Source organism: Talpa europaea (assembly GCF_964194135.1).
Source record: "Talpa europaea genome assembly, chromosome: 16".
Lineage (NCBI taxonomy): Eukaryota > Metazoa > Chordata > Mammalia > Eulipotyphla > Talpidae > Talpa > Talpa europaea.
Genome location: NC_140084.1, coordinates 19,880,825 through 19,908,667, shown reverse-complemented (window position 1 = coordinate 19,908,667; position 27,843 = coordinate 19,880,825). Strand labels below are relative to the sequence as shown.

The 27,843-nt window shown below is 60.5% G+C and overlaps 1 protein-coding gene across 2 annotated transcripts; it reads right to left on the bottom strand.

Annotated features, from left to right (window-relative positions):
• Positions 1-56: 56 nt before the first annotated feature.
• Positions 57-27,531, bottom strand: NECAB2 (N-terminal EF-hand calcium binding protein 2; the record flags this gene model as incomplete). 2 transcript variants are annotated; one of them, XM_084257342.1, is made up of 13 exons in its annotated part: positions 57-315; positions 819-910; positions 1,758-1,835; positions 3,612-3,724; positions 4,217-4,270; positions 7,537-7,616; positions 7,773-7,891; positions 9,967-10,103; positions 18,560-18,657; positions 18,813-18,838; positions 20,656-20,764; positions 25,145-25,169; positions 27,316-27,531. In XM_084257342.1, 13 exons carry the CDS (start codon positions 27,529-27,531, stop codon positions 287-289), a joined length of 1,176 nt encoding a protein of 391 aa, XP_084113468.1. In that variant the 3' UTR covers positions 57-286. The 2 variants fall into 2 exon arrangements, with proteins under 2 accessions (XP_084113468.1, XP_084113469.1); XM_084257343.1 differs by lacking the exon at positions 4,217-4,270.
• Between the last annotated feature and the right edge of the window lie 312 nt (positions 27,532-27,843).

The following is a 27,843-nucleotide window of genomic DNA, read 5'->3' as shown; positions in this document are numbered from 1 at the left end:
GGGTGGCGCTCGCACCACACACACACAGACTGTGTTACACTTTATTTCTGCCCATCGACTGTTTCTACCACTAGGGGACTGCAGCATGCATTAGAGGTGTGCTGGAGAGTGGGTCTCTGGCTCCTAGGGTGTGAGGGTTCCCCTTTAGTCACACAGCAGGAGGATACATTCTTATTTGGGAGTATTTTGAAAACACAGTTGTATACCAAAGTTTCTAGAAACTGGACTTCTTTTTGAAGAGGCCGAGGCCTGCAAGGCCTTGGACAGCAGGGCTTCAGGTTGGTGCTCAGTCTCGGCCCACCGTGCACCACGCAGCTAGGGAGGGAGAGGAGAGATGCTCAGCAACTGGGTCCTGGGAGGCAGCGGCAAGGACAGCCTATGAGCACACCTGCGCCACCCAATGGTTGAAGCCCTTGTGGGCTGCCAGCCACAAAGGGCCCAGCTGGTGACCCCAAGCTCAGAGAAGTATGGTGGACCTGGCTATGTGTAGAGGGTTCAAACATAGCAGCTGCCTTTGACTTGGGTGACTTTATGGACCTCTGGCAGCATCTTCTGAGGCTTGCCTCTGCCCTGTTCTGGACTGCACAGTCATCTTCCATTTTGGGGGACCAATGTGACTCTGGTCCTGCCTCATGCACCCTCTGAATCTGCAGCATGACCATGACTGCTCAGGGAGCAGAGCAGAAGAGTTGCTCAGAGATGTGGCCCTGGTCTCCACTCAGCCATTTGTCCCTGGAGCCCAGGACGTTGGGGTGGGGGGGGTCTCCCTGATCCCCCTAGCTTTTCCCGACTTTTAGCACTGCCTTCCCTCTAGCTACCTGGCACTGAGATCCTGGAGAGGGCCTCGGGCTGGCTCAATGTGTCCACCTTCACATGCCGGAATGCCTTGCACACAGGGCTCTGCAGGTGCCTGCAAGTGGGGAACCCCAGTTAGCTTTGGGGCTGAAGGTTGTGGGAGTCTGTGGGTCCAGTTCCACTCCCGGTCCTCCCCAGGATGGGATGTCACCACTAGGCAGATGGGCTTGGGTTCTGAGTGTGAGGCTGAGGGTCCCAGGGAAGCTGATAGCAGGGCCAAAGGGGAGGCCATAGCAGGTTGGAGGGAGCAGTGGTTTCCTGTCCTTTAGCAGGGGAAGGGATCACAGCAGCTCACAGACTCCAGCAAACCCCACCTGCTATATGTCCTGTCCCCATGTGGGGAGGGGCTCGGACCGCTAGTGAACACTCAGTGGTACCAGGCTCATGGGGATACAGATGTGCCTCTTCTGGGGGTGCATCTGAAGCTATAAGGTGGATGTGACAGAGCTTGGCAAGGGCAGCTCAAAAATGGACAAGATACTTGAGACGGGTGCAGCCAAGGGAAGGGAAATATTGGCTGGGGGAATCAGGAGGACTTCCTGCTATAGGAGGTGCTTAAACCAGACCTTGAAGGGGGAGCTGCACCGGTGACGACAGAAGTGACAATGGGACCTCTGAGGCTGGGGGCTCAGACCCACCAGATGACCAGGGACTTGACCAAGGCCCAGCCAGGTTGGGGAAGGGGTCGCATCCCTCGCTGACCAACATGCCTGCACCCGGGTCTGGGGCCACAAGAGGCCAGCATTCTGGTAGGCTGGTGCTGCTGCAACCTGGACCCACCCCCCCTTCATCCTCTCCAAGGAGGTGGTTGGGGGAATCCGTGAAGTATGCAGGGGCAAGGCAGCCCACCTCCTAGCACCTCACCACCTCACCAAGTGGGCCTGGTACTATGTGGGGCCTACCTCTTCCACGCCTCCTCCGTCTCCCAGAACTCATACACGACGAAAGTGAAGCCATCCGAGAGCCTCACGGCTGTGATGCTAAAGGGAGAGAGGCCAGGTGAGTGTGCCATCCCAGGTGTTCCCTGGGGCGGCCTCAGGAATGCCCACATGACCACCTTCTCCCACCATTCTCTGCACCGGGCAGGACAGGGTGGGTCCAGAGCCAGCCTATGAGGTGCCCCAAGACCCTGACAGGACACCCACCGGCGTCCTGAGGTGCTCTACAGGCGGCTGCTGCCCTCTGACAGTTCAGAGCTTCTCCCAGCACCTGCGGCTACAATTTCTTGGAAAAATTATAATGAATTGGGCCTCCCCTGGTGGCGCAGGCTGTTGAGCGCCACGTTGTGAAGCTGTCCGCAGCCTCTGCAGCGCCGGTTTGATCCCGGCCGGCTGGCGAGGGTCCCACATGGCGCGCAGACCTCTCCTGCCACGCCCGCTGCTCCCCTCAGCAGTGTATTTCGTCAGTCTGCCTGTTCTGGTCCCCGCTCTGTCTCTGGTGAATCCTGTCATCCTCCCGCACATCTGGCCTGTACCCCAGCTCTTGTATAAATAAATCAATCTTTTAAAAAAAAATAATGAAAATCCCTACTTTCAAAATTAGACCCGAGGCCCTGCCAAGTGCTGCCCGTGGGCAGGGCCAGGCAAGGGGCCCTCCTCCCTTCTGTCCTGTGGTGTGCACTCTGCTCCCCAGGCCTTAGCTGCCATCCACACGCCATGCCAACCACAGCCGCCCTGTCCCAGGGTCACGCTTCTATGTGGGCACCCCCACTGGCATCTTGAATTCGGCATGGCCCCAGAGGCCTGCATGACACCCTCACCCTCTCCCAACTGGCTCAGCACACTGCACCATTCTCCACTGGGGTTCTGATGCCTAAGATCTTGGAGTTCACCTAGTCTGGCTCCACCCAGCTGCTCTCAAGCCAATCAATCAGCTCCCCCCAGCTGCCCTGAGACTTTCACTGTGCACCCCAGGCCTTCACACACACAAGAGCAAGCTGCAAGACCTTCTGCCTGCTGACTATCTCTAATGTGAGGGTCCTGCCCACCACCCCAGGTCTGTTCCTCCCAGTACCAGTCTCCCACACACAGCTGCTGCTCTCCCCAACATGGCACCTCACTGTCGCTAGCTGCCGTCTCCCCCAGATGCCCTTCTTCAGCTCTGGGCTGGTGGGCTCTTAGATTGCAAGCACCGCCCTCCTGCCCCGGCCCTTCTTTCCAGGGCCCTGGCCCCACGGCCCCATTGTTACACACACAGCGTGAGAGCAGCAACCCTGCTGGCCTGGTTCAGGGCTGGGTCCCCAGAGAGCAGGGTAACTGCTGTCCTCTCAAGGGAAAAGCCACCAAGACGCCCAAGATGGGAGGCAGGAAAGGGCATGGACTGCCCTTGAACACCCAAGGGTGGGCCTAAGACAGAGCACCCAATGGTCTGTGCCCACTCATGCTGACCCCAGCGATGGGCTGTCAGTTTGGTGCCCCGCTCAGCATTGCCGAGCAGCAGCCCTGTGTCCGAGGCCAGGGTTGGCCACGGCGGTGAGGGACAGGTGCCGACTGCGTAGTGCTCGGGCCTGAGTCCTCGCAGCCAGGATTCCAGGGATGTGGGGACTGGCTCCTCTGCGACCAGTCAGCGGAGGTCTGGGGGAGAGGTGGAACCCCATGCTTGCATAGCAGGAAGGGCCTGAACCAAGTCTGGGACCCGGCTCTTAGGCACCACCAGGGCACCCCCTGGGGTATGGTTTGTTCTCGGGGGTGAGGCTGGTCCCACCCTGCCCTCTACCCCAGGCGGAGCGCCCCAGCACCCACCCCCGGCTTACTCACTGGAAGCAGTTCCCGGCCCCGGCAGTGCCCCGCAGGTACGGTCGCAGGGAGTCCAGAAACTCGTCCAGCTGATCTGGGCACACGGCCATCTCCTGGCGGACCAGCTGCAGGTGCTGCGGGCCACAGTGAATGGATGTGGGCACCTGAGGGCCTGGCAGCCACCTCACCACCACCCTGCTCCATGGGCACAGCTCCCCCAGTACCCCCAGACCTCCCTTCAACAAAGGTGATGTGTTAGAAAACAAAACCACCTCACGCCGGGCACACGTCTTTCTGGCCTGTGCACGCTGGCTACAAAAGAACTAGAACTTGGAGCCAAACGCAGGCAGCAGCTCCCACCTGCGCGGAAACACGCAAGGGCTCTGCGGGTGGGACGGCCGGAGCCGAATGTCCGAGGACGAGGCCCATGACCAGCAGACCCGTTGTTGATGGATCGGGTCGCTCTGGGCCGTGCTGGTTCTAATAAAGACTTGCTGTCTCAAAGGACACCCCGGGAGAGAAGGGTGGCCATGTGTGGGGGTGCCCGTGGCCACCTGCCTCTGGAGCCCTGGCCCAGGCGGGGAGGAGCCCGCAGGAAAGGAGTGGAAGGGGGGCCCGGGCCTCACCATGTTAGTCCCTTCTTCATCCGACAGGCGCTGCTGCAGGTCAAACCAGAGGGTCTGAAACCACAAATCACAAAGCCATGCTGGAGATGAGCCACCTCTGCCAGGGAGGCCTCCAGAACCACCACCACACACCACAGAAGCTAGGATCCCCTCCCCCAGAGTTCCAGCTCCTCTACCCCAAGGTCCCAGTGGCTCTCAAGTTCCCTGGAGGCCAGGCCTGCCCACCCACAGGCACAGAGCTGGCTCAGAGGGGCCCTGGGAAGCTGGAATGACCGCTGTAGTAAGTAGCAGCAATCTCCTCTGGCCCTGGCATGGTGGGAGAAGGGGGTTGGCACTGGGCATCAGAGGCCAAGCAGACCTACTGTAGAGGGCAAGGAGGTGCCACTGTACTGTCTCTGTGTACATGTGTGTCTGTGCACGTGCACAGTGGGGTTCAGGAGTTCTGGATCCAGAACACTTTATTGGGCCTCCCCGGTGGCGCAGCGGTTGAGCGCTGGGTTGCGAAGCTGCCCGCGGCCTCTGCGACGCAGGTTCGATCCCTGGCTGCTCCCCGGCCACCAGAGGAGGGTCCCACATGGCGCGCAGACCTCTCCTGCCACCCGCTGCTCCCCTCAACAGTGTCCTTCGGTCCTTCTGCCTGCTCTGCTCCCCGCTCTGCCTCTGGTGAATTCTCTCACCCTCCCGCGCTTCTGACTGTACCCAGTGCTTGTATAAACAAACAAACAAACAAATAAATAAATAAAACATGCCTCTATTTAAAAAACAAAACAAAACAAAAAAACAGAACACTTTATTGCCACAAGTGCTGGCAAGGGCCCAGAGATCAACTTGGGAATCACCCCCAACCTTCCCCCCAGCGCCTCATGAATCCAGTGGTCTGACTGGTGTGTTTGTCCTCTCTGGACTGTCACAGGCACTGAGCCCAATGCTTCCAGAAACATCCTATTTAACCAGCTCTCTGGGACAGATGAAGCCCTGTCTTGTGCTCCAGGAGATCAGGAACCCCCTGGACGCTGCTCACCACCACATTCTGGTGTCTGGAACAGGGCCCAGCGCTGCCTGGAAGCCCCCTGCGTTCCCTGTGCCACAGCAGGACCCATGGACACCGATGGCCACAAAATCTGATCCAGGGCAGGGCTGGGCCCAAACCCGGGTCTCTCTCCTCCTGACAATCACGATTCTTCCTTTACTGGGCACCCCAGTGAGCACCACCTCCGGGCCCAATCCTGTCCGCCTGCCACGAGGAGGGTGCAAGCTTCGAGTAGAAAAGATGGAGTCTCCCAAGGCTGGAAACCAGAGCGAGCAGAGAGGGCCGTCCTCACAGAGGGTCAGGCCATGCTGACGGGCCCAGCCAGACCCGAAAAGCGATAAACTCCACACTGGCTAAAATTCCACAGAGGAGCGACTCTTCCAAAGACCAGAGTGATGAGAACCTCCCTGCTGGGGCAAAACGCAGCTTCCCCGCCCGCCCCCAACCTCCCCAGAACTGCCGGTGGCACCCAAGCATTCTCCTTTTTTCCTTAATAAACCTGCCCTTTGAAAATACGGCTTTTGCCCATTGGTCTACACAAACGTCTTTCTCCTCCTTTTAGTAACCCTGCCGCTGAACGGGGGACACTCGGGAACCCGTTCCCAGAGATGCAAGGGCCCCACTCACCCAGCCCCAGCAGGGCCCCGGGCTTTGCTCTCCCGGAGGAGTGCGTGTGTGAGGGGCCCCGGGCGGCTGTTAGCCCAACAGCCCAGTGGGCAGGTGGCCTGTGGGGGATCCCGACTGCTCGGGCCAGGACCTGGAGCCTGCAGGGGGTGGGAGGGTGTGACCGCCAGATGCAGCTCTGCTTGGGCCTGCTGACAACACAGAGGTGGGTCCACGGAGGAGGGGGCTGCAGCTGGTTCCCTAGGCTTCTGTGGCCAGCGCCAGCGGGGGAGGCTGAGGGAGGGTGGGGTGGGGGCGGGGTAGGGCTCAAGGTCGCCCTGATCTGCCTGCTCCCCTCTCAGCTGCACCCCACGTGCTCCATCCCCGGTGAGGCTCAGGTAAGGGTCCTGGGTGGGCAGGGCCTGGCGTTGGCTCCTGCTCACAGCCCGGGCCAATCAGGGACCGCAGAGGAGGGGCCCCGCCCGTCTCCAGGACGCCCAGGTGCTCTGAGGCTTCCAGCCAGCTGGTTGTTAAGGCGACAGGCGCTAAAAATAAGCTTCAAAGAGCCTCCCTCTGGAGGCGCCTGCAGAGTTGTTATGACAACGGGCAGCAGGGTCCCCAAGTAGCTGCTCCCACCGGCTCCCACCGCAGCAACCTTCTGGGGAGGGGAGTGGGGGCGTCCCACCTGGCCTCCCCCTGCAGGTGGCATGGCAGCCTCCTCCCCGGGACGCCCCTCCAAGTCTGCCCTCGGCCTCCTCTGCGGAGTCCCACCCCTGTGCCCACGAATCCCTCGGAACTAGCCCTCAGACCCACCCAGCTACTAATTATCCTGTCCTTTTGCAAAAGATGTAAAAGATCCAGAAAAGGAGAAATGTAAAATCCCTGCAGCCCCGAGGCACCGGGATGCCAGCTAGGTTGGCTTGTGTGGGTTCGTGGGTACGGGGTGTGTGTGGGTTTTGGTGTTAAATGTCTAATAATTGCTAATATTGGATGCTGACTACCCAGCAGGCCCTGCGCTAAGCCATTGAGCCATCATTTTTTTTACCCCTCCCGGCCACCCGCGAGCGGGTCCGGTCTGACAGTCCGCGCTCGGCCTCCGCGGCGCTCGGGCACTGGCCCAGAGTCACAGCCATTAAGTCCATGGCCGGGGAGTCTGAAACCCGAGCTGATGGAAAGCCCCAGGGAAGCCGGTTTCCTTCCTTCCAAGAAATGTTGTTATGGGCGCTGGAGGACGGAGGACGCAACTGAAGTCAAGACAGTGGGCCCTCCCCGGCCATGACTGCGGAGCGTCGGGGGAGATGCGAACGAGGCGCACGGCTCCGCGCAAGGCCAGAGGAGCCCGCCCTGTCTGGCCTGACCGCAGCCCTCTGGCCTCCGGCTCCAGGAAGGGAGGCTGGGGAGTGTGGGGTGTGTGGGTCCGCGGTGAACCCAGCCCGGGCCAGCAGACCCCAGACCCCGAGTGCTCTCCCCAGACCTGAGCGCTGAAGGCCCAGCGCGTGCCAACAGCGCCAGCCGCGCGCACAACCGAAGGGATTTCAGGCCACTGCTCCTCCCCGCGTGTCGCATCTCTGCTGGCACAGCCTCTCCTGCTCTTGGCCCTGCTCTGGCCCTGGGCACCCCTGCTGGCCGCCCACCCCCCAGGGCCGGGGAGAGGACAAGAGGACACACAGAAGGGCGCGGGGCCGACCTTGCTCTCCAGCCGTCCTATCAGCTCTGCCAAGCGGCTGACCTGGGCGTCCAGGCTGTCGTCCTTGGCATCCACAGGGGCTGCAAAGGGACACAGGGACCCGACGGTGCGGCGTGCCGGGGAGGGGAGCCCCAGCCACCCAGGCCCCCTCCAAGGTCCAGGTCCTATCTGGCCCCTCTCAGAATTCCTCCGTGGACCCCGAGCCAGTGCCCCCCGCAGTGGGTTAATGCTCTTACCAGGTGGAAGAGTCCTCCCCGGTTCTGTGGCCATGAACTTGTGGTTGGGGGCATAGGGGGGAGCAGGGCGTCTGCACCAGGTCTCTGCTGCATCACGGCTGGGTCTGCTGTAGTTCTGTCTGCAGGGGAGTGAGGGCACAGGCTGTGAGGGGGCTGCAGGCCCCTGACCCCTCAGGGCAGCTCCGACGCTAACAAGGCACCGATGGTGGGGTCCTTGAGGGCTCAGCTGTGCAGACACCAAGTTGGCTTCCCCCTGCCAGCCTGACTGGAGGTTGGTGTGCTGTCGGGACCCTATGGTGTGTGCGGTTGGAGCGGGAAGCAAGAGGGTGGGTTTGCACCACCCGGACAACTGCCCCACCCAAAAGGGAGTCCTCAAGAGACTGTCTTGAGAGTGAGCGAGTAGCAGGAGAGAGAAACGTATGATGCTGAATTCAGCCAGGCCTGAGAAGGAGGGCTGGGTGTCCCCGACACCCCCACAAGCATGCCCCTGTGGGCCCAGGCAGCTGTCTAGGCAGGGTGTCTGGCATAGGTGAGGGGCTGCACATGTGCTCAGTGAATGCCCAAACCCCCGTGTGCAAGATAATGCTGGAAAGTCACCACAGAAACAGACATGCGCGTCCACCTCAGGCAGGGTCACCCTGTCCCCAACAGCCGCTGGCCAGGGCAGTGCTGCCTGGTGCCTTCTAGCCTCTCTTTCCTATGAGTCTGAGAGCTCAGCCCACCTCCCAGGGTGCAGAGGGAGCAAGTCGGCTCCCCCGGGGTGGGGGCAAGGCTGGTGGAGTCTTTGAGGTTTCGATCTCCTCAGCTCAATGGCAAATGAAATGTGGCCCTCAGACCACGAGGCAGCACAGCGCGAAGCCGCCCAGGGACAGAGTCCGACCAGCGCTGGGCCTGGCCAGGACATCCCGGAGCTGGGACACACAGCCAGGGCCGGAGCAGCCAAGACTTGGGGTGGCTGGAGGGCAGTGGTGTGGAGCAGACGCGTCTCCCGTGGTGACATGATGTCATCCCGCCACCACCTTCCCCAGTTCAGGTCCCAGCGCAGGGGTGGGCGCCTGTCACTCTGGACACGCGAGGGAACTGGCCCGGGGCAGATCAGCAGTGACTGTCGTGAGCAGCCCCGTCTGTCCTGCAGGTTAGAAAAGTCCCTTTCTATCCAGAGAGTGACAAGAAATGAAGGGAACGTCAGTGTCTGCTTCCAGGGCCTCGGGACGCTCAGAGCCACAAGACTGGCTACGGATGCAGATTCTGGGCCTAGCTCTGGGGCCCCTGGTTGAGGGGCACAGACCGGGGCCCCCGGAATCTGCAGGCCTATCTCCCAGGTGACTGGCTGCAGCGGCTCAGCACATTCGCCTCTTCAGAACAACGTGGAGCAGCTGTCACCGTCCTACTGACTCACCTACCCAAACACATGCTCCAACCGCCTCCCCCGACAACCCGCATCGGGCCACGCAGGGTCCCTCTGCCTGGGAAACCCAGGCCGTGCAGAGACTGGGGCTCTGAGAGGCCTGGGCGGTGGCCCCAGGCTTCACTCCCTCGCTCTGTATTTTTTTTCCCCTTCACACCAGGTGCACGGCTGCTCCCGAACAAACTAGACAGCACGTCTCAGCTCGGGACAGGGAATCGAGGACCCAGGGGCAGGGGGTGCTGGCCCTGCTGAGATGGGGCCACCCCCTCAGCCCTGCACACCCCCGGGCCTCCCGCTGCTTGTCTGTGCCTCAAGCACAAGCGCCCTCCATGACACTAAACCCCCTGAGAGACAGTCACTCCCAGCGCACCCTTCCAGCCTCTCGAGCGTCAGGATTTGGGGCCTTTCTAACAAACAGGGGAGGCCTCGGGAGAAGGCGCCTCCTTCATCGTTAGGGCACGGGACTCGCTTCCAGGGTGGTGAGCAGGGACAGCTTCCTACATGTCTGCCCAGTTTTCAAAAATGAGTCAAATAGAACATTCTAGGGCGACAACACGCGAGTTGCATGTGGCTGTGGTAAAATCGGCCTGGAACAGTCTTAACTGTCTACACGGCGCGTGTGGTCAGCACATGCCCAGGTCACCAGCCCGCCAGGGGAGTCTGGGCCCCCGGCCCTTCGTCTTGCTGCTCAGGGAATGACAGGAAAGAATCGACGCCTCCACCAAGTAGAGGCTTGGTGCGCGGCCGTGCCCCCCCACGTGACCTCCCGGGGCCCCACAGACCCACCGGATCTGGCTGGTCTGCTCCTCGATGGCCTCCACCGCGCTCTCCACGGAGCTCAGCAGCGACTGGATCTGGCTGGCCGTCTCCTTCAGGAGGAAGCGCGTCACAAACTGGTCCACGTTGGTCCCGCCCTCGTACACCTGTGCGGGGAAGGGGCACACGGGAAACAGGCTGGGGGGACCTTGGGCAGGGGGTCTGGCCCAAAGTCGGGGGGACACCCGAGTTCAGTGCCCCGCACAGGAGGGGGACCCCCCCGGCCTGCTGCCTCTTGGGGGCTGTAGAAATCCTGCGCCAAGGTCAAAGCCGTGGGCACCTGGGGCCCAGCACCGGGCTTCGGGCTCACTGGCCCCGTGACCTCTGACCTCACGGGAGTCGCTGCAGAGCCGCCCACGAGGCTGGGGACGGAGGACAGACGCTTGCGCGGGGCCCGGCGCGGTGCCCGTCAGCAGGCGACACGCGGTCGGCGGCAGCGCCATGAGGATGGAGATGAAGATGGCGCCGGTGCAGAGGACAGTGATGTGGGCGGTGGGGGCGGTGGGGGGGTGATGGGAGTGGTGGGGTGGTGGGGGTGGTGGGTGGCGGTGATTCGGGGACAGAGCTTGCTCGAGGGAGAGCGCACGACTCCCCTCCCGCTCGCAGGAGGGACTCTGGGCCCCTCGTTCCTCTGAAAATGGCAGGAAAGCCTCTAAAGCAGTCGGAGAGGTGAAGCTGGCTCCCCGAAAAGCGTCCTAAGGAAGTTCCCCTCAGTCCTAGGAAGGGGCTGGAAGAGGTGTCGGGGCTGAGAGGGGACTGGGACGCCCAGGGAGGGGAGTTCCCGGCTCGAGACAGAATCCCCCCGTGGTGGAGAGACGGCAGCAGAGCTGCTGCTGAAGGTTTCTGGACCAGGTTCAGTTTCTTGCGGCCGCCAAAGCTTTCCAGGGAAAGGAGCGGCTCGGCTGGCAGGTCACCGAAGGATGCTAAGAGCCAAGGGATGCTGTGTTGAGGGGTGTTGGTTGCCCAATCCCCACACTGCTCCCCATGTCCTCTGCCAAGACCCCACTATCCTGAGCCACCTGCCCGCCCCATGGAACTCTGCCCAGTCCCTGGGCAGCCCAGGGAAAACCGGGCTCTCAGGGAGAGCAAATGAACGTGCCTGTCACTGTGACTGCGACTCTGTTAGCGGTAATTGCACGGTGGGGACCAGGGCTGGAGAGAGGCAGAGACGGGTAGGATCGGGCACGAGGACGAGGTACAGAGAGAGGCAGGGTACTCCTGTGCCAGCACCAGACCGGGGCACCCAGAGACAGACCCCAGAGGCCAGGGACCTCGCTCGCGGCAGGGTAAGCCAGGTTCCCGGAGCCGAGAGCATCCCACTGCCAGATCTCCTCCGCAGCAGAGCGAATCCATGCCCAGAACAGTGACCGACGGGCTGCGCACAAATGAATGGCCAGACACGGACACGACGACAGAACGTGGTAGGGAAGCGAGTACAGAGGAAAAGGCCGCTGGGAACTAAAAGCAGAACCAGGAACTGAGGTAAAATCACCCGATCAGTGACCAAGACTTTGGTTGGGGGCCCGTAAGTGCAACTGGTTTCTGAATTCCAAAAATGTCAAATGATCGCCGAAGGGGTGAAAAGGCAGCCCTTACTGATGTCTCCTCCACCGCGACTGGCGCCTCGGTCAAGAGGCAGCTGCAGGGCCCAGGGGGCAGCACGCGGACAAGTCGTGCCTGCAGGAGGATGGGGTGCTAGTGGGAGATCCACTGATCTCCAAAATTTTACTGGGTGAGCACCTTCCTGCAAAGAATGTCAAAAAGGTTCCCCCCAAATGATCTAGAGTTGATTTAGAAAAAGAATTTTTGGATAAGGGGGTTGTGGAAAGAATGATGATAGTTCAAATTAAAGTGAAGGCAACAGAGGCCGGGACACAGGCACATTGATCTCTACCAGCGGAGCCTCAAGTCCCCTGGACTGAGCCAGCATGTGCAAGCATGGACCAGCCAAGATTCCTTTAGTTCCACCACGAGGAATAGAAACTGTTGTTTTGGTTTTTGTTAGCTGGGTATAAAAATAGAATCAAGCATGTTGACAACAGCTGACTCCTGAGCAACGTGGGTTTGACCTGTCTGGGTTCACTTATCCACAGATTCTTCTCAGTAAATATACTGGAAAAAATTGGGGAGATCTGCAACTATTTGAAAAAAAAAAAAAAAAGCAGATGAACTCGCCTCGTCGAGAAACAATCATTACCCCTGTAAATAAATAGGAATCACTCTTTGGTGTTATCTTCTTGCCTTTGACGCCTCCGTACAGCACCCGCTGCCCTTGTGAGGGATAAGACAACACCAACGTGGGTACTGAAGACAGGACACGGCTGCCGTAGGGCATGAACTCAGCGTGGTGACCACCACGCCCAAACCGCGATTGCAGCTTCTTGACCTGGTTTTCTTAGTGACATTTTCTTTTCTCTGACTTAGTTTGTGCGAGAATTTAGAATGTGACACATATAACACGCCGGATAACATGTGAGTTGATGATTTATGTTATCTTAAAGTTTCTGGGCAACAGCAGGCTATTAGAAATTTTGGGAGGAGTCAAAGGTAATGTTCAAATTTTCCACAGCACGGTGAGGAGGGACTGGCGCCCCGACCTCATGGGGTTCAGGGGTCAGCTGGATGTTTTAGAAGCCACCATTGAGCTCTGCCCTGGAAATCATAACCAATGCTATAAGCAAAGATGACTGAAAGGTAAATTGCCAAAAAGACAGAAGCAGCATAAAAAATAAGCATGAAAAAAGATGTCAGCGGCCACTCCAGACAGAGCATGACGATAAAAAGTAGCCTCTCTCGGGGCCTCCCTGATGGTACAAGGGGTTAAGTCTCAGCACTGGGAAGGTATCTGCAGCCACTGCAGCACGAGTCTGATCCCTGGCCAAGGAGCTACCCATATGGCGCAGCAGACCTCTCCTGACTCACCTGCTGCTCCCCTCAGCAGTGTGTTTCAGTGGATCTGCCTGTTCTATTCCCCACTCTGTCTCTGGTGAACCCTCTCACCCCCCACACCTCTGGCCTACATTTCTGCTCTTGTATGCATAAATAAAATAAATCTTTACAAAAAAAAAAAAAAAACAGCCTCCCTTGCCCTGTAAGACACACCCCTGATCTGATCAAACGGGATTCCAGCACCTGCACAGCTAAACCCAAAAGGCGCCAGGATTGTGAAGACAAGCCCACGTGGATTCTGCACCCAAATGGGGTCAAATGAACAGGATAAGCTGCCATGTCACGATCAAGGTAGATTTAAATATGTTAAGAGGGGAAGGATGACCAAGGGCTCAGCAAGGACATGAGCTCACTGGTGCTCAGTGGTGGGAGCAGATGTGGTGGTGCACGTGGGATTCAGGTGGGTGCCCCCGCTGCGCAAGGCCATGCTGCCTCCCATCGTGAGCCTCCCTCTGCTCATGCACTTAGACCCAGTGACTCTCCACTTCTGATAATCTATCCTTATGCAATAATGCAGAATGCGAGCAGCTCTATGCCCCAAGGCTGTTATAGTAGCATTCCTAATGGCAAAAACCTGGAAATAATCCAATATGCCAGACAACAAAGGAACAGCAATTTTTAAAAGACTTTCAAATGATGCTTCTGGACGGTTTCAATAACATGGGCAAAGCGTTTGTTAAAATAGATGAAAAAATATTGTACGCGGCATGACACTAAGTGCATTAAAAGCACCTACGCGGGGAAAAGGTCAAAAACAATGAAGAGAGATGAAAGCAGTGGCACGGGGCAGCGCGGATGAAAGTGACTTGAAATTTCTTTATGCTTTTCTGTTTCCTGTTTTGTATATTGAATATGTACCAGGTGTATAATAAAAATGTCAAAACAAAGATCTATACGGCTAAAGCATGGAAGGCAAAAACATTAGCAGCACAATGATTGAATAACAATTTTTTAAGCAATTAAAGGTTTTTTTAGTTTTAATTTTTTAAATATTGTCTTTTTAATTTGGGGTTACATTTTTTGCTCTTCCATATGTGCACATGTTCTACTCATCCTCCACCAAACCACTGTCCCTTACCCTCTGCCTCCCTCCCCTATATCTTGTGCCCTCCCCTGCTGCCTCTGGTAACCGTTAAGTTCTTTCATTGAGTTCCAGAGTTATTCCTGCTATGTTTTGCTGCTGTGTGTTTTTCAGTTACTCCACCAATGAGTGAAATCATCCATTCTGTCTTTCACTTTCTGACTTATTTCACTGTACATAATCAGTGGGGTCTGTTCATTGTGTCTCAAATGCCACTATTTAATCTTTTTCACAGCTGTGTAGTACTCCAACAAAACACAGTCTGAGAAATTAGCTCATTGCTGCCCCATGGGACAGAAACTACACAATAACAACCAGCAAAGGTGCAGTCAAGAAAATGTGACTGTCCCTAAAATGGGCAGAGGTCATGACAGGTTGGGGCTCCTGTGCAGTGACCACTTGGGGCAGCAGGGTCTTTCCTGGTTTGGGAGCCACTTTTAAGACTCGTAGGCACAGAAAAGTGGTCAGGTGAATGTGGTGGAGGAGGATGCATTAGGCTGTTGCTGGGGATGGTGACCACTTCTGCCTTTATTCATAAATCCACAGCAGAATCCCCGGCCGCCACCTGCGTGACACACCTGTGCTGTCTGAATTGTCCCGGGAGCTCACAGGGGCATGTCACTGCTTCTCACACTACTCGCCAACATCTTTGGCACACACACCTTTCATATGGTCCAAGAGATACAATTTGGCTTTCTGCAAAGCTGTCATTCAGCAGCACAGGCTTTGAAACTAAGAAAGGAGAGCTGTTTTCAATGTTCATATTCTGAAAGTCTGAGCGACGTCTTCTCACGCAACCAGGAGACCATGACAGAAACCAGCGACACAAACAAGAAATCTCCACATAAGAAAACAGCCGTGGAAACCTCACTGGCCATCTGCTTTAATCAACTCAATTAAGTGAGAACGGAGAACAGAACGAGCTGGTGGAGAAAAAGCAAGAGGGGAAATGCCGCACAGGAAATCTAAGGTGGCCATAAAAATATCAAAGACGGCTTTTTTAATCCAAAAAAGGGAAGCAATCCATCTCATCTGTGTAAAGCATTAGGGACAACAAGAAACCTAAGTCAAAGGGGATAACAATGATGAAATCTACACTCTGGGGCCTCCCTGGTGGCGCAAGGGGTTAAGACGCAACCTATGATGCTATTTGCAGCCACTGCAGCATAAGTTCGATCCCCGGCCAGGGAGGTACCCACATGGCGCAGCAGACCTCTCCTGACACCCCCGCTGCTCCCCTCAGCAGTGTATTTCAGTGGAGCTGCCTGTTCTGCTCCCCACTCTGTCTCTGGTGAATCCTCTTACCCCCACACCTCTGGCTTGTACCCCAGTTCTTGTATGCATAAATAAATATTTTTAAAAAAGAAAAAGAAAACTACGCTGTGGGAAGCATGTTGTGAAATTTTATTAAAGTGTCGGGAGCTAGTTATTAGAAACTACTAATTAAAACAGGCAAAAGGCTGCCAAATAGAAGGCATTAAAATGAAGCAAATGGGACAAGTGTTAACCTGGGCCTGAGTGAGGAGCGATGTCTCATCCCACTTAACCTGCACTCAGTGCCTGGGTGTGTCAAGGCACGTCTGAGATTTTTTTTTTCATTTTAACAACCTACCATGCAGAATTGATTCTAAAACTGAACATGTCTGCGGCCATTTTACCTACTGAGTAGACTAAAATAGCCTTAGTAAAGTGGACAGAAAAAGGCAAAGTCTTGATTAGGATGGATCGTTCTGTTCCTGGCCCCAGATATTATGGAAACATTTCATTTTTGAAGAGAAAAATGACTATGCTGGAGAGGTCAAATCACGTGCAGAAAATACTCAAAACCACCTCACAATTCAGCCCCAACTACAATTTAGCCTCAACTCCCGTTAGGGACCGCGACGAGAGGCTTCTGGAGGCAACGTGATGCAACAGTAATGCGACAATTAGGGCTGATCACAGGAAGCTAACGGTTGTTCAATTGGAGAGGAGCTAATAATAGAATCCACCCCATCAATAGCTTAAGAAAAATCATATGATCATGCGAAAATACCAGAGAGGCATTTTGGGAAAATTCACTACCACCTCCTAAGAGAAAATTTAACAAAGAGAATGCAAAAGTATTATTGTAACGGGCTCAGAGGACTCTGAACTAGGAGGTGATTATTAATATTGTCATCGGTGCAGAAGCGTAAGAGTGAGGCCTTGAGCGTCGGGAGCCAACAAGGAGATCCCCGCCGGGGCCGATGTTCTAATGTTCTAGAACTTGAGAAAGTTCTAGAACCTGAGAAGTCACGGTGACAGGATGCTAAGGGGACCTCACAGTCGCCTACAGCCAAGGCGTGCAAGGAGAGCGTCTGAAATCCTCACCCACGAGCTGCCTTTCTACAAAGTCAGACTAGCTAGAAAAACAAGTGCTGACTTTGGTCCACCCAGTGAGCCCTGCAGCGCAACACGCATCCCTGGGGGTGAAGGGCACCCCGGCTTGGGATCACAAGTGTGAGATCTCCAGCACAGGCCCAGGGCCGGGAACCCACCCCCTCCCCCACAGAGAAGGTGGCCTCTGACCAGCCAAGACCTGAGGCCAAGAAGCCAGCAGAGAGGCTGCCGCCTCTGACCCCTGGCGGGGAGGCCACTCGCGGAGGGGAGAACAGGCTCAGGAGGGAGGTTTCAGGTGGCAGAGGCGCCTGCACACCCGGAAGGGGGCTGGGGAAACCCTGTCTGGGCCATTGCAGGCTGGGTGCGCCCTGGTCCCTGCGAAGCCACACCCTCACAGAACACCCCACCGTCACCTCCAGAGGGAGAGTCACAGGAGACAGTAAATCTCCACAGCAAGAGGGGAGGGCGGAGGGGGAAATGTGGGCTCTTGAGGCAGGGCCGGGGACTGCTGGGCGCGCCGGAAGGTTCTTTACTGCGGGGCCAGGCTGAACTGAGCAGCATCTGACGCTGCCCACTTGGCCTGCCCTGTGTCTGGACAGTGGAGTCTAATAATTAAAAAAAAGACCTGCCAGGGAGTCTACTTCCGGGGACCATGCTTCGGGATGGACAGACCCCACCCTGCCACGTGGAGGCCTTTGTTTTTCCCACGTGATTTTTTTTGAGAAGTCCTCACGGGGCGGGACAAGAGGATGAAAGACTCCTCAGCTTCGTCCACGCGGCTCGGCAGTGTCTGTCCATTTTTAATGAGTTTGGTTCGGTCTGGTGCTGCTCTTTGGCTTGCTCTATTCGTGTTTGAGGTTTGTGTTCCTGGCAACATTTTGGATTCATAATTTTAAACGGAAAAAAAAAAAAATCAAGGACATGAACTTGTAAAAATTTGTGTTTGGTTTCTTGGTTATTAACTCTCATTGGGGGAAGGAGAAAACAAAACCAACTTAGCAGCGCACTGGCTGGGTCCCGGCCCTGTGCTAAGCAGCTTAGAGACTGCACTTCCTGTGCGCCCCCTCAGGTCTGTAGGTGAAGCTCCCACTCCTCAGATGGAGAAACTGAGGCTGAGGCAGGGAGGGGGTGTGGCAAGGGGTGTGGGTCCTGCAGCAGGCCTAGCTGACTCTCCTGGATTTGCTCCCTGAACTCACCCGGGGGGGCTGGGCAGGCCTTCTCGCACCCCGCAGCCAGGCCTGAGAGAAACAGTGGGCATCGACGAGGCCCACTCCCAGTCCCTCCGGTGTGTCCCAGCAGCTGTCCCACTCCTGGCTGGCTGACGCCAGGCCTGACGCAGCGCCCCCCTCACTGCAGCCGACGGCTATGCTGTCTCACTACAACTTTGCAGGGCGCCCCCGAGCCTGCTCCCATGTCTGTGAGGTGGGGGTGGGACAGAAGCCACTACGGCGGCGTCTCCAAGAGGATTAAACAGCTATGTCACCTGGGACACCTCTTGTGCCTCTTCTCTGTGGACGCCGAGAAGCCATGCCTGCCCCCTGCACCCCAGAAGCCAAGGCCCAGTGTGGGTTGCAGGCAGCGGCGGATGGGCTGCCTGCCGGTGGAGAGGGCACACGCTGCCGACGCCTGGTCCCAGCTCCAGACCCCGAGTCCCGTCCAGTCTGAACGCACAGAGGTGACGTCACGCCAGAGACCTCTCTCCAGGACACTAAGGGGGTCCCTGCATGGGGTCCCCACCAACACTGCTGAAGGTTCCACTGTCAGCTCAGGTCTGCCTGCCTGGCGGCCTCCCACAGGCACCACCGGATTCCTCTGTCAAGGTCAGGCCCACCAGCCTGCCCCCTCCCTGCCCCAGCCCACTAGTGGCCTCGGCAGAGGACGTGAGCTTGGCGGGCACAACACCTGTCCCCGGAACCCCGAGGGCTGCCGCTCTTTCTAGAACTCCACTCCAGGATCACAGCTGATTCTGGGAAAGGCCTGCCTGCTCCGCACCGGGCACCGGCCTATGGGGCTGTTCACATGGATCCCTGCTTTCCTCTAGGAGCCCCAAGTAAAGCCCAGGCCCACCTGACACTTATCACACATCCAGGCATCCTTGCGGACGCCCCCGGGCAATCTGGAACCAAATCAGCCCTCAGGCCCTGACCCCCGGGGCAACCCACACCTGCTGACCTTCTTGGTGTAGCCCATGGCCTTCAGGACAGAGTGGTTCAAGGTCTCCAGGGAGGCCAGGACGTCCTCATAGTCCCCCATGTGGTCCACAAAGTAATCTGGGGGAGGGGAAAGCAGCGATCAGGGGTTGAAACTGTGGCCCCCCTGGGCTGGCCCTCCTGCCCTCCCGCCCCTCTGGCCTGCGTTTCCTCTCCCCAGCCCCAGCTCCCCGCGACAACCCCCAAGCACGGCCCCTGCAGAGCCCGGCACCTACCACACAGCTCCTTGGTGTCCACGTGGCTAAAGAGAGAGAACGAGGGGGACTCAGGGGCAGGCTGGCCGACTGCCCCCCACCTCATGCCCCTCTCACAGCCCCCACAGGGGATACAACCCGGCTGTGCCACCTTTTATTGGGCCATTGGTGCCCCCAGCCTCGATTTACAGATGAGAGTGAGGTGGGACAGGGTGTCGCCCCCCCAAATGTCTGCCTGACCCCATCACCTCCCCACTGACCCCACTTTCCTGTTCCCAGGGTCTGCCAGGCTCATCGTGAGGAGCAGCAAGGATGGGGCTCAGCCCGGGGCCGGGGAAATGAGACAGAGGGTGGCGGCCCATGACGCTTCAGGCCCTTAAAAGAACTCTCCCCCCACATCCCTGCCTGCTGGGTCTTGGGAGCCCAGAGACAGCCCCCCTTGTTCCTGCCCCAGCCCAGGTTCTAAATCCCCCTTCCTGCAGCGTGGAGAAGCCAAGCGCCAGAGGGGTGCTGAAGGCCCTAGAGCAGATGGATGGTGAGCTGTGGGGGGCAGGCACCCACCAAGGGACCTGACCCTTCCGAGTGCTGGTCCCTCGCTGAGACAGGGGCTGGCATGTTGGGGGGATGGCTCCTGGGTTCTGCAAGCTGCCTCTGGGAAAAGGCCCCCCCCAACCAAATAAATCTGGGTTCTGAGGCTCTGCAAGCTCAGCTCAAAGGGCTCCTGACACGCACAGCACAGGCGCTGATGCCTCATTTTGCTGAAAGTAGCGTTTCACTGACCTTCCCCAGCTAGGTGTGCTGAGGCAGGCCAGGCCGCCTGCCGAGCGCCGGGGGCTGGTGTTTACTGCCCACACCTGGGGATGCTGGCCGAGCAGCCCCGAAAGGATTGCTGACCTTCTGAAGGCCTCCCTCCCCGCCCCCATGCCCAGATGCTATCACTTGGCTCTCCCTCCTTCTGTCCTACCCAGCAGGCCCCACACAAAAGGCACCTAAGGAGAATGAATAGATCAGTGACTAAATCCAGGGGCACCTGCTTCTGCCCTTTCAACGCTCCCCAGGGGGCTGCAGGAGCCAGTCACAAACCTCCATCTGGCTTCAGAAATTCCTTCCTTCAAAGGAGTATGGGGGAAGCTGTTTCTCCCTGGACAAAGCCTCGTGTCCCCCACCCTGTGCCCCATCTGAGCCTCCCAGGCCTCTCTCAGGCCCAATCTCTGGCCAACGTGCCTCCATGTCCTTTGTACCCGGGCCTGGGGGCAGCCTAGTCCGGACCACGTATAGCCAGTCTCAGGGACCCCAAGGTATCAAAGTTGCCCTGAGTCCCCCATCCTCCTCACCTGAGAGAACCGAGGAAGGTACCCGGATGTGGGGTGGCCAAGGGGCCTAGGGCAAGCTGGAGTAAGGTGGGGGAGGGTGGCAGAGTTGGAATAGTTTCAGGGTGGGTAGAGCTGGAGTTTTGGGTTGACACAAGGTGCAGAGCAGGGTTTTGAGGCACAGTGAGAAGAGGGGTTCAGGTTGGAGCCTGGTCGGCTAGAGGCGGTACCCAGCTCAGAGAGGAGGGGTTAGGACCAGCAGGAAACCCAAGACATGGGGGGAGCAGGCTCAGGCAGAAGGGAGCACCCCATTTTCATTTTTGTATATACTCTGCAGAACCTGGGGTTCTGCTCAGCCACGGGGGCTCAGAAAAGACAACTTGTCATAAAGGCTGAGCCAAGGAGGTCTCCCCGCACTGCCCCCACCCATCTGACATCGCCTGGCCGGTGGGGACTGGCGAGAACTGATGTTTGGATTCAAGAGTTTGGGGTTTGGGGAGCAGAACGTGCAGACGGGACGCTGGGCAAGAAGGGAGGCGCCGGGGCGGGCTCACTTGGTGTTGTCCGAGTCGATGGTGTGGAAGAGGTCCTCCAGCTCCTTCTCGTTGAGGACGCCATCTGCAAAGAAGAGCTGGAACTCCTCCAGGGACAGCCTCCCGTCGTCTGCAAGGGCAGGAGCGGGGCGCTGGACTCGGGGTGGTGGGGAGGGCGGCCCTGACAAGGGCGACTCCCCAGCCCGCAGCTGAGCTCCAGAGGGGTCCCCTCTGGCCGCCGGGCCAGGGCCCCAGCAAAGGGATATGCGGGCTCCGGTCCATCACCCGGGCCTGCCCTGCTCCGCCCCCAGCTGCCAGGTGCACCCACTCGCAGATAATGCCGGGGCGCAGCTAAGGCCCGCACCCGCTCCAGGGCGCCCCCGGCGAATTCCCACAGCTCTTCCCCGGCCCCCGCCGGCGCCAGGAGCGGCTCCTTACGGTGATGACCGGCCCATCAGCAGGCGCACCTGGGCCTCCTCCCCGCCCCACCCTCCCCGGGCGCTGCCCGCGGCCGGCCCCCCTCAGGCGCCGCCGGCCTGGAAGCGCGGGGTCCAGAGCCCGCCGAGCGCAGACCAGCCCTCGTGCCCCCTGCCCGGAGTCCCCTGCGCTTACCCTCTCCCACCCACCCCGCGGCCCTCTCCTGGCCGCCTCAGCTGCAAAGCGAACTGGGCCCACCCAGAGGCCACAGCTCGGCGCTCGCAGTTCTCAGCTCGCCACGGATGCCAAGCCGCTGGGGAAGGAGGTGCCAGGCGCGGCCGGGGCCCAGCACTGCCCTTGCCCCTGTGCGCTGGGGAGGGAGCGGGCTCACAGGATGGGCCTCCCCGCTGAGGCCTGCCCCCCCACGCCCCCCACGCCTCACCTCTCCACTAGCTCCCTGCTGGGCACCAGGATCTGCTGGGGAAGAGTGTCCTGGGCCGTGGAAGGGGGGACCAGACCGGCAATTGATGGGGTGCTCCGAACACGTGACTTCAGGGGAGCAGCGCCCGGGCTGGCAACTCAGCCGCTCTCACCTGGTTCGCCCCGGGCTGGGCGCCCTCCAGCACCCACCCACCCCCAACCCCCCCCCCCTTCCCGCAGCCCCTAGGAATGTCCTTAAAGGCGCCACCTCGGTGGGAGACGGAGGTGGGGGGGGGCTTCCTGGCCAAGCACCTTCCATTGCTTCTGTTATCAAAGCTCCTGCGAGCCCCCAGGGCGGGAAGCCCCTTCCAGGTGGGGATGGGAGGGGACGCGGCCCGGGGTCGGGGCACTTGGGCGGGAGCGGAGCGCAGGCAGCCGCTCAGGGGCCCGTTCCTGTCTCAGGCGCTGCCCCTGGGCAGGGCGCCACCGGCCCGCGCGCCGGGGAGGGCGCCTCAAGCTCAGGGCGGGAGGCCTCGTGCATTCCGAGGGCCCCAGCAGGGACTCGGAGAGGCACGCGAGGAGCAGCTCCGGACTGGGAGACGCTTGCCTCTGCCCGGCTTCCCTCCCTGCAGCTGGGAGAGGGAGGGAGGGAGCCGGGGTGTGGGGGCGCTGCAGGCGCCATCCCACCCTGTCTCCAACATCCAGGGTCAGGTTTCAGTGTCACAGAAGGAGAAAGAATCTGTAATTTTCAAAAACAATCTTCTCCCCTCAAGCCAGCGCCCCCCCCCAGCCCCAGGCCCCCCAAGGCACATGTTCTCAGCTGTGACCCAGGGCAGCGTCGAGGCCGACCTGCAATTCACCCCTCCTGCCGTCACAGGCAGCTCGAGCACCCCCATTTCTCAGAGGGGTAAACTGAGGCACAGAGTGGCAGTGTAAGCCTCCCAAGGCCATGTTCTCAAGGAAGCCGGGGAGAAGGGAGGTGGATGCCGCAAGGCACCGGCATGTCTGGGCCAGGGAGTCCGGGCCCTGCTGTCGCGCGCAGGAGCAGCAGAGAGGCCAGGACTCCCCGCAGAGCCGCGGCAACGGGACCTGGAATGCGTCACCGCAGACCAGCTAATGAGCCAGACAACACCTCCGAGCTAGGCCTCTGTCCACTTAATCCAGCTGCCTGCACCTCCATTTCCGCCCAGGACCCCGAGCCTGGCGTTCGCAGGGGTCTCCGCTAATTGGCCTGAGCTCAGCCTCTGCGCGACCTTTCAAATGCCAGGAGTCTGTGAGTGTCCGCTCCCTGGAGGGAAACGCAGCCTGGCACCCGCCTCCTCGGGCACCGGCGCTGCCAGGGGGCCCTCGCTCAGCTCCAGCCACGCCCGCGCTCCACCTGCGGGGGGGTCTCTGTTCAGGGAGCCAGCAGGGCAGGCCAGTCTGGGCCCCTGGCCAGTGATCACACGAGAGACCACACCACCACCACCCCCAGCCTCCCCCCCCCCACTCCGGCTCCTGTGGATGCTGGGGCGGGGCCAGCAAGTAGAGGGGGGTGTGTGTATGTGCACGAGCCTCCGTATCCACACTGGCTCCTGGCTCCCCCATACTGTCAGCTGTGCTGTGCTGAACCCGTCTGCTCCGCTCCCCACCTGGGGGTCTGTGATCTCTCTGCCCCTCCTGGCCTTGCTTGTCCGCTCCAAAAAGGGGGTGCTTCTGCTCATCCCTGGAGGATCACAGTAAAATCCAACCAGAGGGTCTTGCTAAGGTGCAGGGGTGCTCAGGACTCAGCAGCTGGTGGCGGGGTCCTGCAGGCCAGCCTGGGGCTGCACTCCCTAGCCCTGGCCGCGGGGGGAGTATTAGCCCCACTTAAAAATGGGGAAACCTAGGACCCTACTGGCTGAGGTCAGAGCCCATACATGACTGGGTCAGACCGGGGTGCTGGGGGGCACGCAGGCAGCCGCCGTGGCCTAGCGTCCTCCCGTGGACCAGGGCAGCTTTCCCGGAACCTGCATGGAAGACCCGCATCCACCCCGGTGATAACCCCACAAGCCCACGGCCGCTCAGAGGGGGCTGGACTGAGCTAAGGCTCCAGGAAGGGGAGCAAGCTCAGCCGGTGTGGGGGCCGCGGGAGCAAAGCTGGGGTCCTCCCGCAGCTGTGCTCAGGGGCAGGCATGGAACAAGACGAGGGAACCTCCTGTGTCTGAGGGGCCCCCACCCACGCAGGAGCTCATGTGCACACACAGCAAAGGGCCCCACACAGCCCGCCGCCAGGAACACACCCACTCGTGTGCGCAGCGGCGGGCACAGAGGCTGCCACTCGGCACCATGACCAGCACGCAGGGACAAGCCCGAACTCCCACCCGGAATGACCTCCTGGGTGAACAGAGACTCTGGGAACCCTCATGGGGCCCCCCCACTCCATGTCCTATCTCTGTGCTGTGCAAACCTCGAAGCCCCAGCACTTCTCCAGCACCAGGAAACCCCGCCTTGCTCCACACGGAGAGCCGGAGAGCCGCGGATGGGTCTTTCTCCCTCACCCCAGGGATGAGGTCCTGGCATTGACTTTCTGCCCAGGCCGTAAGCCCCTCCGTTACCCCAGCCTCACTCTCCACCCCCAGCTCCGTGGGGGAAGAAGGGCCCACAGTGACTCCCAGGGACAAGGAGGGAGGGGAGGGGCTGCAGGCGCCGGGATAGAGCTGCCATCTTGAATTCCTGGCTCCACAGGAGAGCGGCTGGGACCCAAGGGCCCCAGGGGTACCAGGTCATCTGTTCCCCACTCCTTCCCCAGCCTGGGCCGTGACACTCAAGCAGTATTTTCTCAATGGACGAAGAAACGCTGACTTCTTGATTCTTTACAAAGCTTGTCACCCACATCTCCCTGGATTTTTCCCAAAAACCCAGGGAAGCAGACAGATTAAGTATTATTACCCCCCTTCACAGATGGGTAAACTGAGGCCTGGAGAGGCAACGTTTGCTTAAAGTCCACAGAGAGTTGCTTTGGGTGCAAGAGTACTAGACACACACAAAGAGGCATGACCGAGCACATGCAGAAGCCTGTCACCACCGTGAGGCCCACGCGGGCCTTCCTCACAGGGTGGAGCCTTCCTAGGAAGTCAGGAGAAGCATGTCATGAATTCTCGGCACAACGACACGTTGTCAGATGGCTGCCTGGCATGGGGCCAAGCACGGTGGGCCTGCAGCACAGCCTCTCTGGCCATCCTGCTGGGCGACCTTGGGCAAGTCACCTAACCTTTCTGGGCCACTGTGAAGCTGATAAAACAGGATCAAAGCACTGCCTGAGGCTGCTGTGCAGAGGAAGTGTGCCGGGGGCTGGAAGGGCCTAGAGTGAGCTTGGGGCTTCTTTTAAGGGGGTCTCTGGGCCCCCCTGGGGTGCCCTGACCCAGTCCTGTTGCATGAGGCTAAAGTGCCCCACGCAGTTCCTGCACAGCCAGTCCTGTCCGCACAGACGTCAACTCACCGACCTCACGGCAGCCCTACTATGTGGGATCTGCAGGAGTCCCACCTTACAGATGGGGAAACTGAGGCACAAAGCCTTCTGACTTCAGACTCCTGTGCTCTTGTCCCTTAGGTCCAGGGTGTCCATGTGGCTAGTGCTGACCCTGCCTACTGATGCCTCAGGACAGGGAGAGCCAAGCCCTCACTCGAGTGCACAGCCCGGAGGGTAACTCACCATTTTTGTCTGCCCGGCGGAAAATCTGCAAAGAAGAAAGGTCCTGTCAGCCGGGGGACACTGAGGTCCCACCCCGCTGAGCCCCCCTTCATCCTCCCCAGAGAGGAGCAGCCCCCCCCCCCCCACCAAGCAGGAGGCAGGGGTGGGGGAGGGATCTCCAGGCAGAGGCCCTGGCAGCTGCCCGCCGCGGAAGCAGCCGCCCACTCTCCCTCTGCGCCGCCACCTGCCCACGCCGTGCTGACAGACACACACGGACGCCCGCTCACGCCGCGGGCGCTCGTCCAGAGCCCTGGGCCCCGCGGCTTCACCCGCCACCCGCTGAGATTAGTGTCCCATGGACACGGCCATGAGCCTTACACTGCCGCCCCAACCACAGCCCCTGGGGAGCCCCAGTTTCCTCCAGGAAGGTGGGTGTCTGCTAAGGGAACCTTGGGGGCTGACCCCAGGACCATCATGGGCAGCACTGGGTTACTTTGGGGTGGGGGAGTGGGTAGAAGCAGGAGCGCGGGGAGCCAGGTGCAGACCAGGGTCTGGCCGCACGGGGAGGCAGTCCCCCCAACCCACAAACTGAACTTGAGACCACAGAACTGCTCGTCCTGGCATTTTGGCACCAGGTCAGCCACGCTGATGGGAAGAGGGAGATGCCACCCCTCCTTGTTCCTTCCCAGACCCCTCCAAGAGGTGGGTGGCACCTGGGGGTGCAACAAACTGAAGCAGCAGCTCAGGGAGGGCTTCGCAAACAGGACCTCGCTCCCTTCGCTGAAATCCCGTCTGGGGAATCGGAGGGCGCCTCTGCTGGGGCAGAGGTCCCCTGCCAAGACCCGGCCCAGGCACCCCACGCTTCTGCTCTGGATGGCAATGCTCCTTGAGGGGCCCCCAAAGGGTGCTTTTCCCCGGATGCCTGCCCTGGGAGAGTGGCAACCAAGTGAACAGCAGGACCTCAGCTGGTGGGGCGCTGAGGCCGCTGCCCATGGGCACATTTCACAGATGAGGACTTGGAGGCTCAGGTCCCGCGCCTGCCCACCTGGGGGGGGGCACCCCCTCCTTCTCTGGGACAGTCTGGACAGGGCTGCCCTGCAAGGGCAGGGCGAGCCTGGGTCTACGCACCCAGCAGCCCGAGCACTCAGCCCCGAAGTCTGCTGGGGCCTTGAGAGAGGGTGCGGCTGTCCAGGTGTGTCTGGCGACCAGCACCCACAGCACAGCCCCCTGCCCTGGCAGTGCCCCGCGCCCTAGGGGTTCCAGGAGAGAGGCAGGGAAGAGAGAGGAAGTGCTGGCTCCCCCACATTCAGGGGCGTGTGGGGAGTACACACACACACACACACACACACACACACGCACGCAAACACGCGTGCACACACCTCTCCAGGAACCTCTGACATGCGTGAGCCCCCACCCCACCCCGCCCTTCATGAGACGCTCACGGTGACATGCACCTCCCACCCTCCCGCCATGTCACCTCCCACCCTCCCGCCGTCACTCCGGGGAAGCCAGGACGAAGCCCCTCCGCGCCCCCCCAGCCTCCGCGCCCTGGGGAAAGCTTCTCCCGCCCTGGGGGGGGCGGGGGGCGGGCTTCTCAGGGGGCGGTTTAGGGCGGGGAGGGCCGGGAGGTGGGGCAGGGAGTGGACAAGCAGTGAGTGGGGCTGTTGGTGGGACCCCGGCGGGTCCAGGTCCAGGGGGGTGGTAGGTGGGGTCCAGCGCCGTGGGAAGGGAAAGGGGAGCGAGGTGGGGCGAGGTCTTCACTTTCAGAGAAGGGAGGCGAGGGAAGGGGGCTTCGGGGATGAAACGACCAGGCTCCGCGCCAGGAGCGAAACGTGGGTGTGGGCTGGGAGCCAGTGGGAGGCGGGGGGTCAGAAAAGTAGCGCTCGGGGCCCGCAGACCCCGCGGAGCGGGCGCGCGAAGGGCCAGGGGCGCGCTGGGAGGAAGACGAGGGTTTGCCCGGGACCAAAGTAGCGGGCGGCGGCCGGGCGGGGTGTCCGGGTCCCGGCTCCGGAAGGCGGGGACCCCGGGAAGTGGAGCGCGGCGTCGGCTTCTCCGGCCCGGGGGTGGGTCCTGGCGGGCCCCGGCGGGGAGGGGGCTTGGCGGGTCGCCGCGCAGGGGTCTCCGCGCCCGGGGCGCGCGGCGGCGGGTGGGCGCGGGCGAAGCGGGGCCCGGGGCGCGGGCCGCGTACTCACGTCCAGGATGACCGCGGTGCCCCCGTGCGGCGAGGCGGGGCGCGGGCCCGGGCCGGGGTCCGCGGCGGGGGCGGCGGGGGCCGGCGGCTCCCGGGGCTCGCCCATCCTGGCGCCCACCCAGCGCAGCAGCCCGCCCAGCGCCCGGCCCTGCGGCGGCGGCTCCCGGAGCAGCCTGTGCGCGCCGGCCCTGCACAGGCGCGCCGCCCGCTCGCACATCGCGCCGCGCCCGCCGCCGCCGCCCGGAAGCCGCCGACCCCCGCCCGGCCGGCCGGCCCGCCCCCCGCGACCCCCTCCCCGCGCCGCCCGCGCCGCCCGCGCGCCCCGCCTCCCGCCGCCGTCCCCGCGGCCGCGGCCACCGCGGGGACGGGCCGGCGCCGGGGGAGCCCGCGGGGGCGGGGGGCGGGGGGGGCGTCCCCGCCCGGACCCCGAGCCACGTGCTGCGCCCGCCCCCCCCCGCCCCGGGGCCTGTCGCGGCGCGGGGGGCTGCCCGGGGGGCGCGGGGCCTGGGGCCGGACCCGTCCGGTCCGT